This window comes from Spea bombifrons, chromosome 5 (assembly GCF_027358695.1).
Source record: "Spea bombifrons isolate aSpeBom1 chromosome 5, aSpeBom1.2.pri, whole genome shotgun sequence".
NCBI classification, from domain to species: Eukaryota; Metazoa; Chordata; class Amphibia; order Anura; family Pelobatidae; genus Spea; species Spea bombifrons.
Window position 1 is genome coordinate 50,088,269 of NC_071091.1, and position 12,675 is coordinate 50,100,943.

At 41.6% G+C, this 12,675-nt stretch overlaps 1 protein-coding gene across 1 annotated transcript; it reads right to left on the reverse strand.

The window, feature by feature from the left end:
- Positions 1–6,206: 6,206 nt before the first annotated feature.
- Positions 6,207–12,648, reverse strand: CCT5 (chaperonin containing TCP1 subunit 5). The gene is made up of 11 exons (XM_053468041.1): positions 12,454–12,648; positions 11,399–11,459; positions 11,144–11,308; positions 9,570–9,768; positions 8,809–9,001; positions 8,396–8,545; positions 7,724–7,843; positions 7,457–7,642; positions 7,229–7,366; positions 6,668–6,848; positions 6,207–6,464 (listed from the first exon to the last, which is right to left on the reverse strand). The coding sequence occupies exons 1-11, from the start codon at positions 12,556–12,558 to the stop codon at positions 6,337–6,339; spliced, it is 1,626 nt and encodes a 541-aa protein (XP_053324016.1). The 5' UTR covers positions 12,559–12,648; the 3' UTR covers positions 6,207–6,336.
- Positions 12,649–12,675: the final 27 nt, after the last annotated feature.

The following is a 12,675-nucleotide window of genomic DNA, read 5'->3' on the forward strand; positions in this document are numbered from 1 at the left end:
CCAGAATGCACACTCTGGACTGGACCAATACAGCAATTAGTGCTGTTGGAGCACTGGCCCACCCTGCTCTTCCAGATGCTCCGCCCCAGGGACCCTTACCATGTTTTGCAAACTGCCAGTAGTGCAGTTTGTAGTCAAACATCTTTCCCTGGGACATATTTTAAGGCAGACTACTATTGACCAAGGCTGGTCTAATATACCTGCCATCTACCACTTTACCAGACCTTGTGTCACATGGCATACAACAAATATTCATGTATGAATGTATATGTATATTTTTCTATGTTGTTATTTTGATGTATCATATGTATCTTAATGTTTTGTCCTTTTTTATACTCTTGAAAAAATTTTAATAAAGAATGAGAAATTAAAAAAAAAAAAAATGATCAGAAGAACGGTGAGCAGAAATCCCAGAACAACACGGGGGGACCTAGTGAATGACCTGCAGAGAGCTGGGACCGAAGTAACAAAGGCTACCATCAGTAACAAACTACGCCGCCAGGGACTCAAATCATGCAGTGCCAGACGTGTCCCCCTGCTTAAGCCAGTACATGTCCGGGCCCGTCTGAAGTTTGCTAGAGAGCATTTGGATGATCCAGAAGAGGATTGGGCGAATGTCATATGGTCAGATGAAACCAAGGTAGAACTTTTTGGTAGAAACTCAACTCGTCGTGTTTGAATGCTGAGTTGCATCCAAAGAACACCATACCTATGTTGAAGCAAGGGGGTGGAAACATCATGCTTTGGGGCTGTTTTTCTGCAAAGGGACCAGGACAACTGATCCGTGTAAAGGAAAGAATGAATAGGGCCATGTATCGTGAGATTTGGAGTGAAAACCTCCTTCCATCAGCAAGGGCATTGAAGATAAAACATGGCTAGGTCTTTCAGCATGACAATGATCCCAAACACACCGCCCGGGCAACGAAGGAGTGGCTTTGTAAGAAGCATTTTAAGGTCCTGGAGTGGCCAGATCTCAACCCCACAGAAAACCTTTGGGGGGAGGTGAAAGTCCGTGTTGCCCTGCGACAGCCAAAAAACATCACTGCTCTAGAGGAGATCTGCATGGAGGAATGGTCCAAAATACCAACAACAGTGTGTGAAAACCTTGTGAAGACTTACGGAAAACGTTTGACCTCTGTCATTGCCAACAAAGGGTATATAACAAAGTATTGATATGAACTTTTGTTATTGACCAAATACTTATTTTCCACCATAATTTGCAAATAAATTCTTTAAAAATCAGACAATGTGATTTATGGACTTTGGTGTCTCATTCTGTCTCTCATAGTTGAAGTGTACCTATGGTGAAAATTACAAGCCTCTCTCATCTTTGTAAGTGGGAGAACTTGCACAATTCGTGGCTGACTAAATACTTTTTTGCCCCACTGTATAACTAAATACAGAGTCCAGACAATGTCTGCACGTTTCCTGAAACTCATCTCTCCAAAATTGAATTTCACATCTTGCCTCCCTCCAAATCTAAGGTTTCCCTTAATGTTGTTGGTGATATTATCTCCTTGTCTCCTCATGCTCGCTGTCATCCGTGACTCTGACCTCTCGCTCACTACCCACATTCAGTCTGTCTCTAAAAACTGCGGTTTCCATCTTAAAAACTTTGCCCACATCCGCCCCTTCCTAACACAGGATGTCACTAAGGCTCTTGTCCATAACCTCATTATCTCCAGCCTTGATTACTGTAACTCTGTCTTAGCTGGTCTCCCTCTCACCCGTCTCAACCCTCTACAATCCACCTGCTGCCAGACTTATCTTCCTCTCCCATCGCTTTACTAACACCTCTACAGTCTCTTCCTTTGCTGCCTGTGCTCTTCAAGATTCATTTCAAGACCAGGTAGCTGCCTTACATATTTCTTCAGGAGATGCGGCCGCCTTTTCAGCCCATGACACAGACATAGTTCTTGTGGAGTGAGCCGTAATATGGGATGAGAGAACTTTTAGGGTTGAGACATTAAGACCTGCCGAGAATCTGTCTTGCAAAAATTCGAGGATGGAGCTAGTAGCTGGTGAAAAGAAATCAAAACCCTTGTTGTAGCACCAGGAGAGGAATTTATTTCAAACTCAAAAATTAATTTTAGAGGTGGATCTTCGTACCGAAATAAGGAGGACATCAGCCATGTAATGGGAAAGTCAATTGAAACATCTGAAGGACTTCTGGAGGAAGGTCCCTGTTCTGCACCAGCTGGGCTGAAACCGGCAGCTCCCAAAATTAAACGGTCATCATTTTGAGCTCTGAGAACCAACTCTGATTTGGCCAATACAGGATAATTGCCAAGACTCTGGCTTTGTCCGCTCGAATCATGAAGAGGACACGAGGTATCATGGCTACCGGAGGAAAAACAAAAGCCATCTTGGACCTCCATTTCACTGACATGCCGTCCAACACCTGAGGGTTGTCCCAACTATACAGAAAGGCAAAAACGGAAGTTTGCTGTTTTTTATGGTCACCATAAGGTCGAACTCTAGAAGGCTGAATTTTAGAACTAGGATAGAGAAGATTCCTCTGTCTAGGGACCAATTTGTTTGGGACCAACGGGATCTGCTGAGGTCATCTGCAATACAGTTGTCCCTTCCCCTGATATGTGCAGCTGCTGAATCCTCTAGGTTCTGTTGAGCACAGGCCAGGATTTGTTCCTAATGGAGACTAGCCTAATGCTATAAAGTTTTCATAGACAAGGCCAGGACAGAAAGTTTCAGGAACATCCTAAGAAACAAATAGTAGAAAATTCTGACAGTGTTGCAATGGTTCATACAGAAATGGAAACAAAATACAAGCAACACTTGGATCCTAAAGATCATTGCAGACAGATACAGAATCAACTTCATCAGATCTCCCAGTCTCTCTACAGTCACAATAACTGAGCACTCAGTCAAACTCAGTGCGGGTTTCTAAACCTGCCGCCAGAGGACGCCCCGCCCCCGTGCTGAATTACCATGCAGACATTTTTTGTTAAGGTTTAAATCAATAAATCCTACCTTAAAACTCCTTACTCCGTGCAGGGGGCCTGGTGCCACAGATATCCAGTACCGACAAGCCTCACTGCTGTCAGACTGGACTGCACAGCTTATATAGCTTTTGAATTTCACTCCCCTAAGATCTGATCCACACATGCTCTGTAGTGCGAACATATCTTCGGTGGAACGCAACGCCTCCTGGGCATGTGTTTTACCGCTGTGTGCACGCTCCTCCCTTGCCAGCATAAACACTAACATTCTGTTCCATAACATCCGCCAACGTGGATGTTACTACTGTGCTTCGCTCACCACCCGTGGAGCAATCGGAGGAGGGATCCCCTTGGACACAATCAGTGTCTCCCACCAGCCTAAACTTGTAAGATAGTTGGAGGGGGAAGGTTTAACCCTATTTCAGCTCCTTGTCCCTGGGAAGAACACCACTCTGTACTGCCACTATAAGTGCAACAGCTGACCCAGTTTATGTTCAGCAACATCTCACAACTAGACATTCTTAAAACATACTTGCCTTCCACTTTTTTTTTTATTTATTTTTTTTACTTACAGTGGAAAGGCAAAGAGGACCCTTTGTTTTTATTATATTCAAATTTCACTGCAGTGACATCAATTTTATTTTCCCCACATCATTTTTTGGAAAGAACACTTTTTTCTTCCTCTGCTCCTCCTGAGCCACCTGTGCTGACCACCAAACAGGGGTCTATAGCCTTGATCAGCCAGGAGGGGGAGCAACGTGAGAGCCCAGCATGGTCTAGACCAGGGGCGTCCAACATGCGGCCCACGGGCCAAATGCGGCCCGCGAGACCTCGAGGTGCGGCCCGCGTAAGATCGGCAGCCAGGGCAACCGATCTTACGCGAGCCCCACCTCAAGCCCTGCTACTTACTTGTGGGAGGGTCTTCTGGACTGCACAGAGGAAGCGGCGTTCACGTGACATCCTACTTCCTCTGTGCTTTAGCAGAGAAGGCAGAGGGAGGCCGCGCCCCCTGCTGAAGTCTGTGAGCGGCGTTGAGGAGCTGCAGTGCAGGTAAGGGGGTGGGGAGGGTGTTTGAATGATTGAGGGAATGAATCTGTGAATCAATGATTATATGAATAAATGAGTGTGTGTGTGATAGCATGGATGTGTAAGTGCTGGAACCTAGGCATGATGGGACTGTGATTGCTGTTAGCAATCACACTCCTATCATGCCAAGTCAGCCAGTACATGCTGAAACCTGGCCAGCTGCCCCCCTTGTGTATTGTTGCTGCCAGCAGTATGGGGTCTGCACTTACAGCCACCCTGTACCAGCATGTACTGGCTGACTTGGCATGATAGGAGTGTGATTGCTGTTAGCAATCACAGTCCTATAATGCCTAGGTTCCAGCATTTACTGGATGGATGTGTAAGTGCTGGAACCTAGGCATGATGGGACTGTGATTGCTATCATGCCAAGTCAGCCAGTACATGCTGAAACCTGGCCAGCTGCCCCCCTTGTGTATTGAGGCTGCCAGCAGTATGGGGTCTGCACATCACTTACAGCCACCCTGTACCAGCGTGTATTGGCTGACTTGGCATGATAGGAGTGTGATTGCTAACAGCAATCACAGTCCCATCATGCCTAGGTTCCAGCTTTTTCTGGATGGATGTGTAATTGCTGGAACCTAGGCATGATGGGACTGTGACTACTGTTAGCAATCACACTCCTATCATGCCAAGTCAGCCAGTACATGTTGAAACCTGGCCAGCTGCCCCCCTTGTGTATTGTTGCTGCCAGCAGTATGGGGTCTGCACTTACAGCCACCCTGTACCAGCATGTACTGGCTGACTTGGCATGATAGGAGTGTGATTGCTGTTAGCAATCACAGTCCTATAATGCCTAGGTTCCAGCATTTACTGGATGGATGTGTAAGTGCTGGAACCTAGGCATGATGGGACTGTGATTGCTATCATGCCAAGTCAGCCAGTACATGCTGAAACCTGGCCAGCTGCCCCCCTTGTGTATTGAGGCTGCCAGCAGTATGGGGTCTGCACATCACTTACAGCCACCCTGTACCAGCGTGTATTGGCTGACTTGGCATGATAGGAGTGTGATTGCTAACAGCAATCACAGTCCCATCATGCCTAGGTTCCAGCTTTTTCTGGATGGATGTGTAATTGCTGGAACCTAGGCATGATGGGACTGTGACTACTGTTAGCAATCACACTCCTATCATGCCAAGTCAGCCAGTACATGCTGAAACCTAGCTAGCTGCCCCCCTTGTGTAGTGATGCTGCCAGCAGTATGGGGTCTGCACATCACTTACAGCCACCCTGTACCAGCATGTACTGGCTGACCTGGCATGATAGGAGTGCGATTGTTAACAGCAATCACAGCGGGCACAGTCCCATCATGCCTAGGTACCAGCATTTACTGGTTGCCTGGGTATGATAGGAGTGTGATTGCTGTTAGCAATCACACTCCTATCATGCCAAGTCATATTGCTAATTTTGTCCAATTGTGTGTTACCTACTTTTATTAAAAATGTGAGTTTTTATTATTTTTAAAGGTGGGGGTCATTTTCGGTTTTGGCCCAGAATTTTCATTTTAGTTCATCCCTAGAATAAATCTAGGGAATCCTGAATTTGTAGTCGCAAAACTTTCTAGGCCCAGAAATCGGTGAGAGGAAGAGTAAAGGTTTTGTGTCATTTTACTTTATTTTAATCTGCATATTTTATTAAAGGCCATATTTTTTGTCACAGTGAAAAATGAGTGCGGCCCGCGCACGTATACAATTCTGATGAAGTGGCCCACTGCAGAAAAAACTTGGACACCCCTGGTCTAGACCCTGCCGAGGCTCACCTGTACACACCTACCAGAAGGGAATGCCCAAATGTGTGATTGGGAATGTCTTGAATGACTGTGGATCTGCCATTACAGCTAGCGTGTTACATTGGCAGGATGCCAGTGATGTTATGTTCTGCGGATAGGGGACAATCCAAGCTGTCAATAGACAGCCTGAACTCCCGTGTAGCTACAGGGACATCGCTGCCACAACATCAGGATGTACTGGTACATCCTAATGGACTTCTTGGCAAAGGATTTAAGGACATACCAGTACATCCTGAAAGGGTTAATGGAAGTCTTGCATGTAACAGACTTCTGCTGGGGGAGAAAGTCCATTTTGCAGCTACATCGAACAATGTGTTAATATTTCATTAGGTTTGTGATAATAAACATTAACTGAAAAAAATTCAGACAGCCCCTTGTCAAACAGAGCATCAATTTATTGTCTGCTTGGGAGACAAGTTACAGTATAGGAAACAAATTGTATTAAACAATAAATAGAGTATTCAGCGTGATAGGAGTTGGCTTAACAGCTTTGTTCGGTATTATTTACTCTTCTACTTCACCAGGCTGACGGACGTCATCAATCTTCAGGATCATTTTAACTACTTGTGTAGCCAGTGAAATTTGCTGCTTTTTACCAATCAGTGTTTCTATGACATGTTGTTGCTTCATATCTAAGATAAAGGAAACACTTTGTTAAACATAAATCAATTATTGCTGGATTCGTTGAACACAAATATCACAAAGTGGATATATGGCTATTAATATAGCATACTGGCAGATAGCAACTGTAAACAAGAACTACAAACTACAGTTTGCAGCTCCAGTGTGCCCAAACACAGTGCAGATATTCAGATATATTTTAGTTTCAACTTACCATTAGTGCCCTTGTGCAGGCAATCTATGCCAAGTGCTGGATTGTTTTCTTTCACTTGCTTTGCACGTACTTCAGTCATTGTCAGAATGGGATTCATGCCACTATTCTCAGCAAGCGACATTGGAATAACCTCAAGTGCATCAGCAAATGCTCTCATTGCATACTGCTCTAAAGATGGGCACTAAAACAAAAACGCAAGTACAAAATCATTAACAGGGAAGTTAGACTGTTCATTTTAAGAACGACATAGTTACACTTTCAGAGACAAGTATGATGGCTGTGTGCATGCTTTAAGCTGCACCAAGCTTTTAGGAGTTTTTTTTTTTTGCTTGAGACATACTTTCATTTACCTATTGTTTTCATTAATGTCCCATTAAGAGAAACATGGGAAACATTCAAGCACGTTTATAAAACACTTGTTAAGCGAAATATAAATATTATATATACACATTATATATATATGTGTGTATTATATATATTACACACACATAAATACACACACTATAATATTGCCCAGTCTATATGTAATTTAGCATTAAAACAAATCATGAACTCCAATACCTTATCAGCAGCTTGGCTTACTGCTAGTGCACAGGAGATTTCAGATGCTCCACCACCATACACAACACGATTGTCACGGACCAGGTTCCGAATGACACACAAAGCATCATGCAGAGAGCGCTTAGCTTCTTCAACAATCTTTAAATAAAAAAGATCAAAACCAAAAAATTAAAAGGCAACAATGTGATTATAAATAAAAATAACTAATCTACATTACTTTATATTTACCATTTTATTTCCCCCTCTGATGAAAATGGTCACAGCCCTAGAGTTTTTACATTGCTCAATGACAAGCATTCGGTCCTTGGTCGTTCCAAATGAAAGTTCTTTGACAATACCAGCATAGCCAAGTTTCTCTGGTGTTAACTCAGAGAATCTAGGAACAATGCGGCCTCCAGTCGCAATAGCAATCAACTAGGAGAGAAAAAAAATGAATACATGCATTTATGAATTTATCACTTTCATTTGCATGTTATCAATTTTGGAAACTCTTACCTCTATCTCAGGACCGCCAACCCAACGAACAGCAGGTAGCTCGTTTTGCAGTAATAGATGATTTGCTTCATCGTCAAACCCCCATTGGCATATAGCAAGATTTGCTCCTGTATCTTTTATCTACAAACAAAAAGTTTTGGGGTTTTTTAGCCAAACATATCCCTTTAACATTGCAGTGCACTAAAAATGCACAGAGAGCATATAATAGCTGAGAGACCCTTTACATTCCTGCCTCTGACAAATGCATGAGGAATTCTTCAAAATTCCACCATGTAACAGCCCATTTTTGCCACAGCTACTTCCTTCCCAGGAGCTGTTTTTGGTCAAAAACATCTTACATGTGATATACTTGCTGTCAGTAAGCTCCAGTGTTAACTTGGTGAAAGTTGTTAGAGCCAGATCCCTGTACACACATGCTGAAAGCACTTACAGATTTCAGCAGGATAATTAGTGGCTGGAATAAGGAGACCACAGGAGGAAAGGAGTAGCTGCAGCTTCTACCTCTTATTTTAAGATTTTTGTTTTTGAAGCATGCGAGTACTCAGTTATTCTTTGGTGGGGCTGTCAAGAACAGTAAACTGTCCCTTTTAAGTATTACATTTTTCAACAATTTCATCCACACCATAACACGTATGTTTTTTTTACAGTAATAAAGCCTAATTTCATACTCACTTGTTTCACCATCTCAAGGAACTTTTCTTTTTCATACTTTTGAAGGGATTTATAGTCCTCCACAGATGTTACATCAAGCTTATGCTTAGTCTTGGGCTTAGGTGGTTCAAATGGACAAGTGAGGATAGCAATTTTAGCATCTTTAACTTCCTACAAATAAATAAAGTAAAAGTTAACAAAAACAAAAAAACCTTAATCAGGACTGCTGAGTGGTAAGATATAATGGATAGACTAGCCTTTATAGGGGATAGTAATGGAGAAAAGACGTTAACATTGTAAGATCCCTTATTAAACAATTTATTTCATGTAGTTTGTCCTCATGACAAATGTTGAAGGACTACGTATTACAACAAAGAAAGAATTGTAATAACTGCATACAACCCAATGGTGCTTTGAAGATGGGGAAGCTATACCTTTGGCATTTGAGGGTGGCTGAAGTCCTTGTCCACTATTACACCTTTGATCAGCTGGGTGTCCTCAAGTTTACCTCCAGCCTTTCCTTCCACTTTAATAAGCTCAAAGTCCACATCTTTGCGCTCCATGTCTGCAACAGTCAGAACTGCATTTACTGCAATTTCTGCCATCTGTCTGTGGCAACGGTTGACTCTTACAAACAGAAACAAAAGAAGATTTCATTATAAGGACAATGTCACCACAAAAAAAAAAAGTTTAAGCTACAGAACAAATATTCCCTCAAAAGTCCAGCTGCTAACTGGCTTTTTTTTTTTTTTAACTCAACTAGATACAATATCTGATGAAATGGCAACGGTCCTTTAATGTTCCTTTTTTTTTTTTTTTTTTAACTAAAATGAAGTCTTTCTGGACTTCATGTCCCCTTGTAGTGAACTTATGCAAAGCCTTCTGCAGGAATGCCAAGTCACTCCAACAACAAGCTGTCAGGCCTACAACACACATGGAAAGCTGACGTGTTGAACTGAACCTAACTGAAGGTAAAGCAGATAACTGACACTGCCTAGCAATAGCAAAACAATATTTTATAATATTGCTTTGTTTACCACAAGACAGGTGTGGCAAGCCAAAAGGAGTTTGCTTCTCAGACTTAAAATAAAAACCACCAAAAACAAAGGCACCTAAACATACCGGAACCTCATCTTAAGACACTAACTAGTGAGTTGCCAGGATCTCAACTAAATTCAACTACATAAATTCTTACATTTTCGATCCGAGTGTAGTCATCGCTGTTTGAATAAGTGGTTCCACATTATTTGGATCAAAAGGAAAACTGTCACTGATCTTTTCCAAGGTCTCAATGGCAATACGTGCAGCTTGTTCATATCCATCAGCAATCCTGATGGGATGAATTCCACGGTCTAACAATTTCTCTGCTTCTTCCAGAAGAGCCCCAGCAAGAACTGCAAGCACAAGAGAAACTTGGTTAATGCACACACTAAACACTCTTTGATTCAATAACACTACTAATTCATCTGAGGGAAGAGATATTGCAGAAAGCTACTGTTATGAAACCAAAAAGTACTGGAGAAAAGGGCTGGATAAAACGCTGGAAACTTCTAGGGCCAAGATGGGCCAAATAATCTGTATGCGAACCTGCTTGACGCTCTCAAAGAACAGAAAACATTACTATTCCTTAACCACGCACCAATCTTCCTTAGAAAAGCATTTTTGCCTAGTCAAATCATGTACAAGCCACGAGAGACCAGAGGAACAATATACAACTGATTGCATTTTGTCTCTCCGTTTTGGCGCAGGTGGAAACGCAGGAGGAGTGCGAGAAACCCTGTTTCTCACAAGCTGAAAAAAAAATCACTAAAATAAAGTGAGTTAAGTGATGTCATTGTGACATCGCTGGTATTAGTTACTGTACCGCTAACCATACTGCACGTAAAAAATAAAATAAAATAGGGTACTATATGTAAGGGATATAATCAGGAGATGCAACTAAACAATTGTGGACAGGTTTCTCTGCTGTAACACATACCCTGTGCAAAAAAATAAATCTAAGCAACACAGAAGTGTTGGTGAAAAAAGTGTAGGAAATCATTTCTGCGACCAGCTTTGATTGGTGGCCAAATAGCTGCATGACGAGTGCACAAATTTACATGGATACACTATTCCCAGGAAAGAGGTATAATTTCTGAACAGACATACTGCAAAAGCAGCAAAATTGCTCGGGGACTTGAGGTACCAAAACCCCCTGGGAATGAAGGGGTTAATGGAAGTCCGTGGAAAAAAACAGACTTCAGTTGTATTACCATAAAGAATCAGCTCAGTGTAGTGGTTGATCCAGTAAAGGTAGATATTACATGATTGAGAACAAGGGCAGGTTTTTAATCGATCCTATATCACTGTATGTTGAGTTTAAATGTATTTTTTGCAGCAACTGAACATAGACTTTAAAGGATGGGGAGGAAATACATGTTCTGATTTTTTTTTTCAGTAAAGCTCCCTTTTGTGCAACCGCTCTTAAATATATTTCTTTAAGGTGCACGAGTCATTGAAAAATTACAAGGTGCTGCTTTATAGGGGGTAACATTTCACCTATACATTATGCTGGGCAATTGGCTAGGAAATGTATAGGAGAAAAATCATAATTGCCTCTACCCTTATCTATATGCCAATTATCATGCTCATTCCCCTAAAATGAAATGTATTCTTTTAGTTTCCAAATATATAGCTAATTACTAGATAACACGGACACAAAGCATTATAAATTATAATTTAGTGGTGTCAAAGTACAATGCAAACAAATATTCCCTTATTTATCCTTACCTACAACCCCTGTGGTTCCGTCACCAATTTCATCATCCTGTGATTTGGATAACTCTACCATCAGTTTGGCAATCTGGTGATCTACATCCATCATGCTAAGGATTGTTGCACCATCATTGGTCACAGTGACCTGGCCATCTTTATCCACCATCATCTTGTCAAGACCTGAGTTAGAGTAAGAACAAAAAGTTCTGATAATAGAAAATACAATATAAAATGAAGAAATGGTGATTGTATCTCAAAAACCTTACTCACCGTTTGGTCCCAATGATGTTCTCAGGGTGTTTCCAACTGCCTTTGCTGCCATGATATGAGACTGAAATATAATTTGAGAGAAATACACACTTTAAGCTTTTGAAGGCATACACATTTTGGCGAAAGAAAACTTTTACAGGTCAGCTCTTCAAAAAAAAAAAAAAAAAAAAAAAAAAAAATTATATATATTATATATATATATATTATATATATATATATATATATATATATATATATATATATATATATATAAAAAATCAAACTATCATACGGCTGCCTACAATGTAAACTCTACAGTGTGGCTGCCATGTAGCATTCTTAATGTGGCAGGAAAGTTCTATATTCTTTATCTATACCTTCTTCATAGAATATTAAAAAAATACTACTATAAGCATTATTATTGCCAAGAATCCCAACTCTCCAGCACACTCATAACCTGCTCAAATGCTTGCATGTGCTCAATGCTTAGTATGCGTAGCCTATCTCATCTATACATTAATGTAGTCTGTAAGGTCCCCTACTAAAGTGTATATAACATACATATATTTTACAGAGGATACAGGCACAGTGTACATGAGTGTTACCAAAAGATTTACTCCTTCAGTGAGGTTTAGCCAAATATGGAAGTGAAGATTCAGACCGCCAGAAGATGATCAATGCCATCCAAAACCAACTCACAGCTTATAAATATATATAATCCATTCAATAACTAGGTAATATAGGCTGCATGTGTGCAAATCTGTTAATGTAAAAAAACCCCACGTGTTTAAATGTTAAAAAGGTAACATATGAAATCTGAAAGGGTTAAACCCTGACATGATAGATATGCCTTTCTCCCCCCGTACTGACAGTGTGAGACCGATGACTTTTTTTTTTATAATTTCACATCTTGTAAGTTTTTTGTTTTACATTATTATCCCATTCTTTTCCTTTCGAAAAGTTACTTTATTGCGGCCTAAAGCACAGCGCGAATGCCGTCTGAGGCCTGACGCTGTCTCATTGCATACTTTGGCCGGTAACCGACACACGAGGCTTATTGGCCCTTTTCGCCCTACCTTAAGAGCGTCCAGCCCAGAGAGCCGAGACTTGCGATCTTGGTCCTTGATGATGATAAACGGTCTCCCGTACTCATCGAAGGCGAGGGTCCCCATCGCGGACATGATTGCGACAAAGGATGGACTGAAAAGAACCAACGGACCGCGTACAGCACGCTGGCTCAGAGACCCACCCGGCTTCCGTTGCACGCACGCGCAGCCAACTGAATTTTCACGCCTTCA

What these genes read in the sequence shown, in the direction of transcription:
- CCT5 (XM_053468041.1), bottom strand. Translation starts at nt 12,558, where the DNA reads ATGTCCGCGATGGGGACCCTCGCCTTCGATGAGTACGGGAGACCGTTT. An exon ending in AACATCATTGGGACCAAACG is followed by an intron (nt 11,309 to 11,398) that starts GTGAGTAAGGTT and finishes ACTCTAACTCAG; the next exon opens with GTCTTGACAAGATGATGGTG. An exon ending in GCCACCCTCAAATGCCAAAG is followed by an intron (nt 8,546 to 8,808) that starts GTATAGCTTCCC and finishes ATTTATTTGTAG; the next exon opens with GAAGTTAAAGATGCTAAAAT.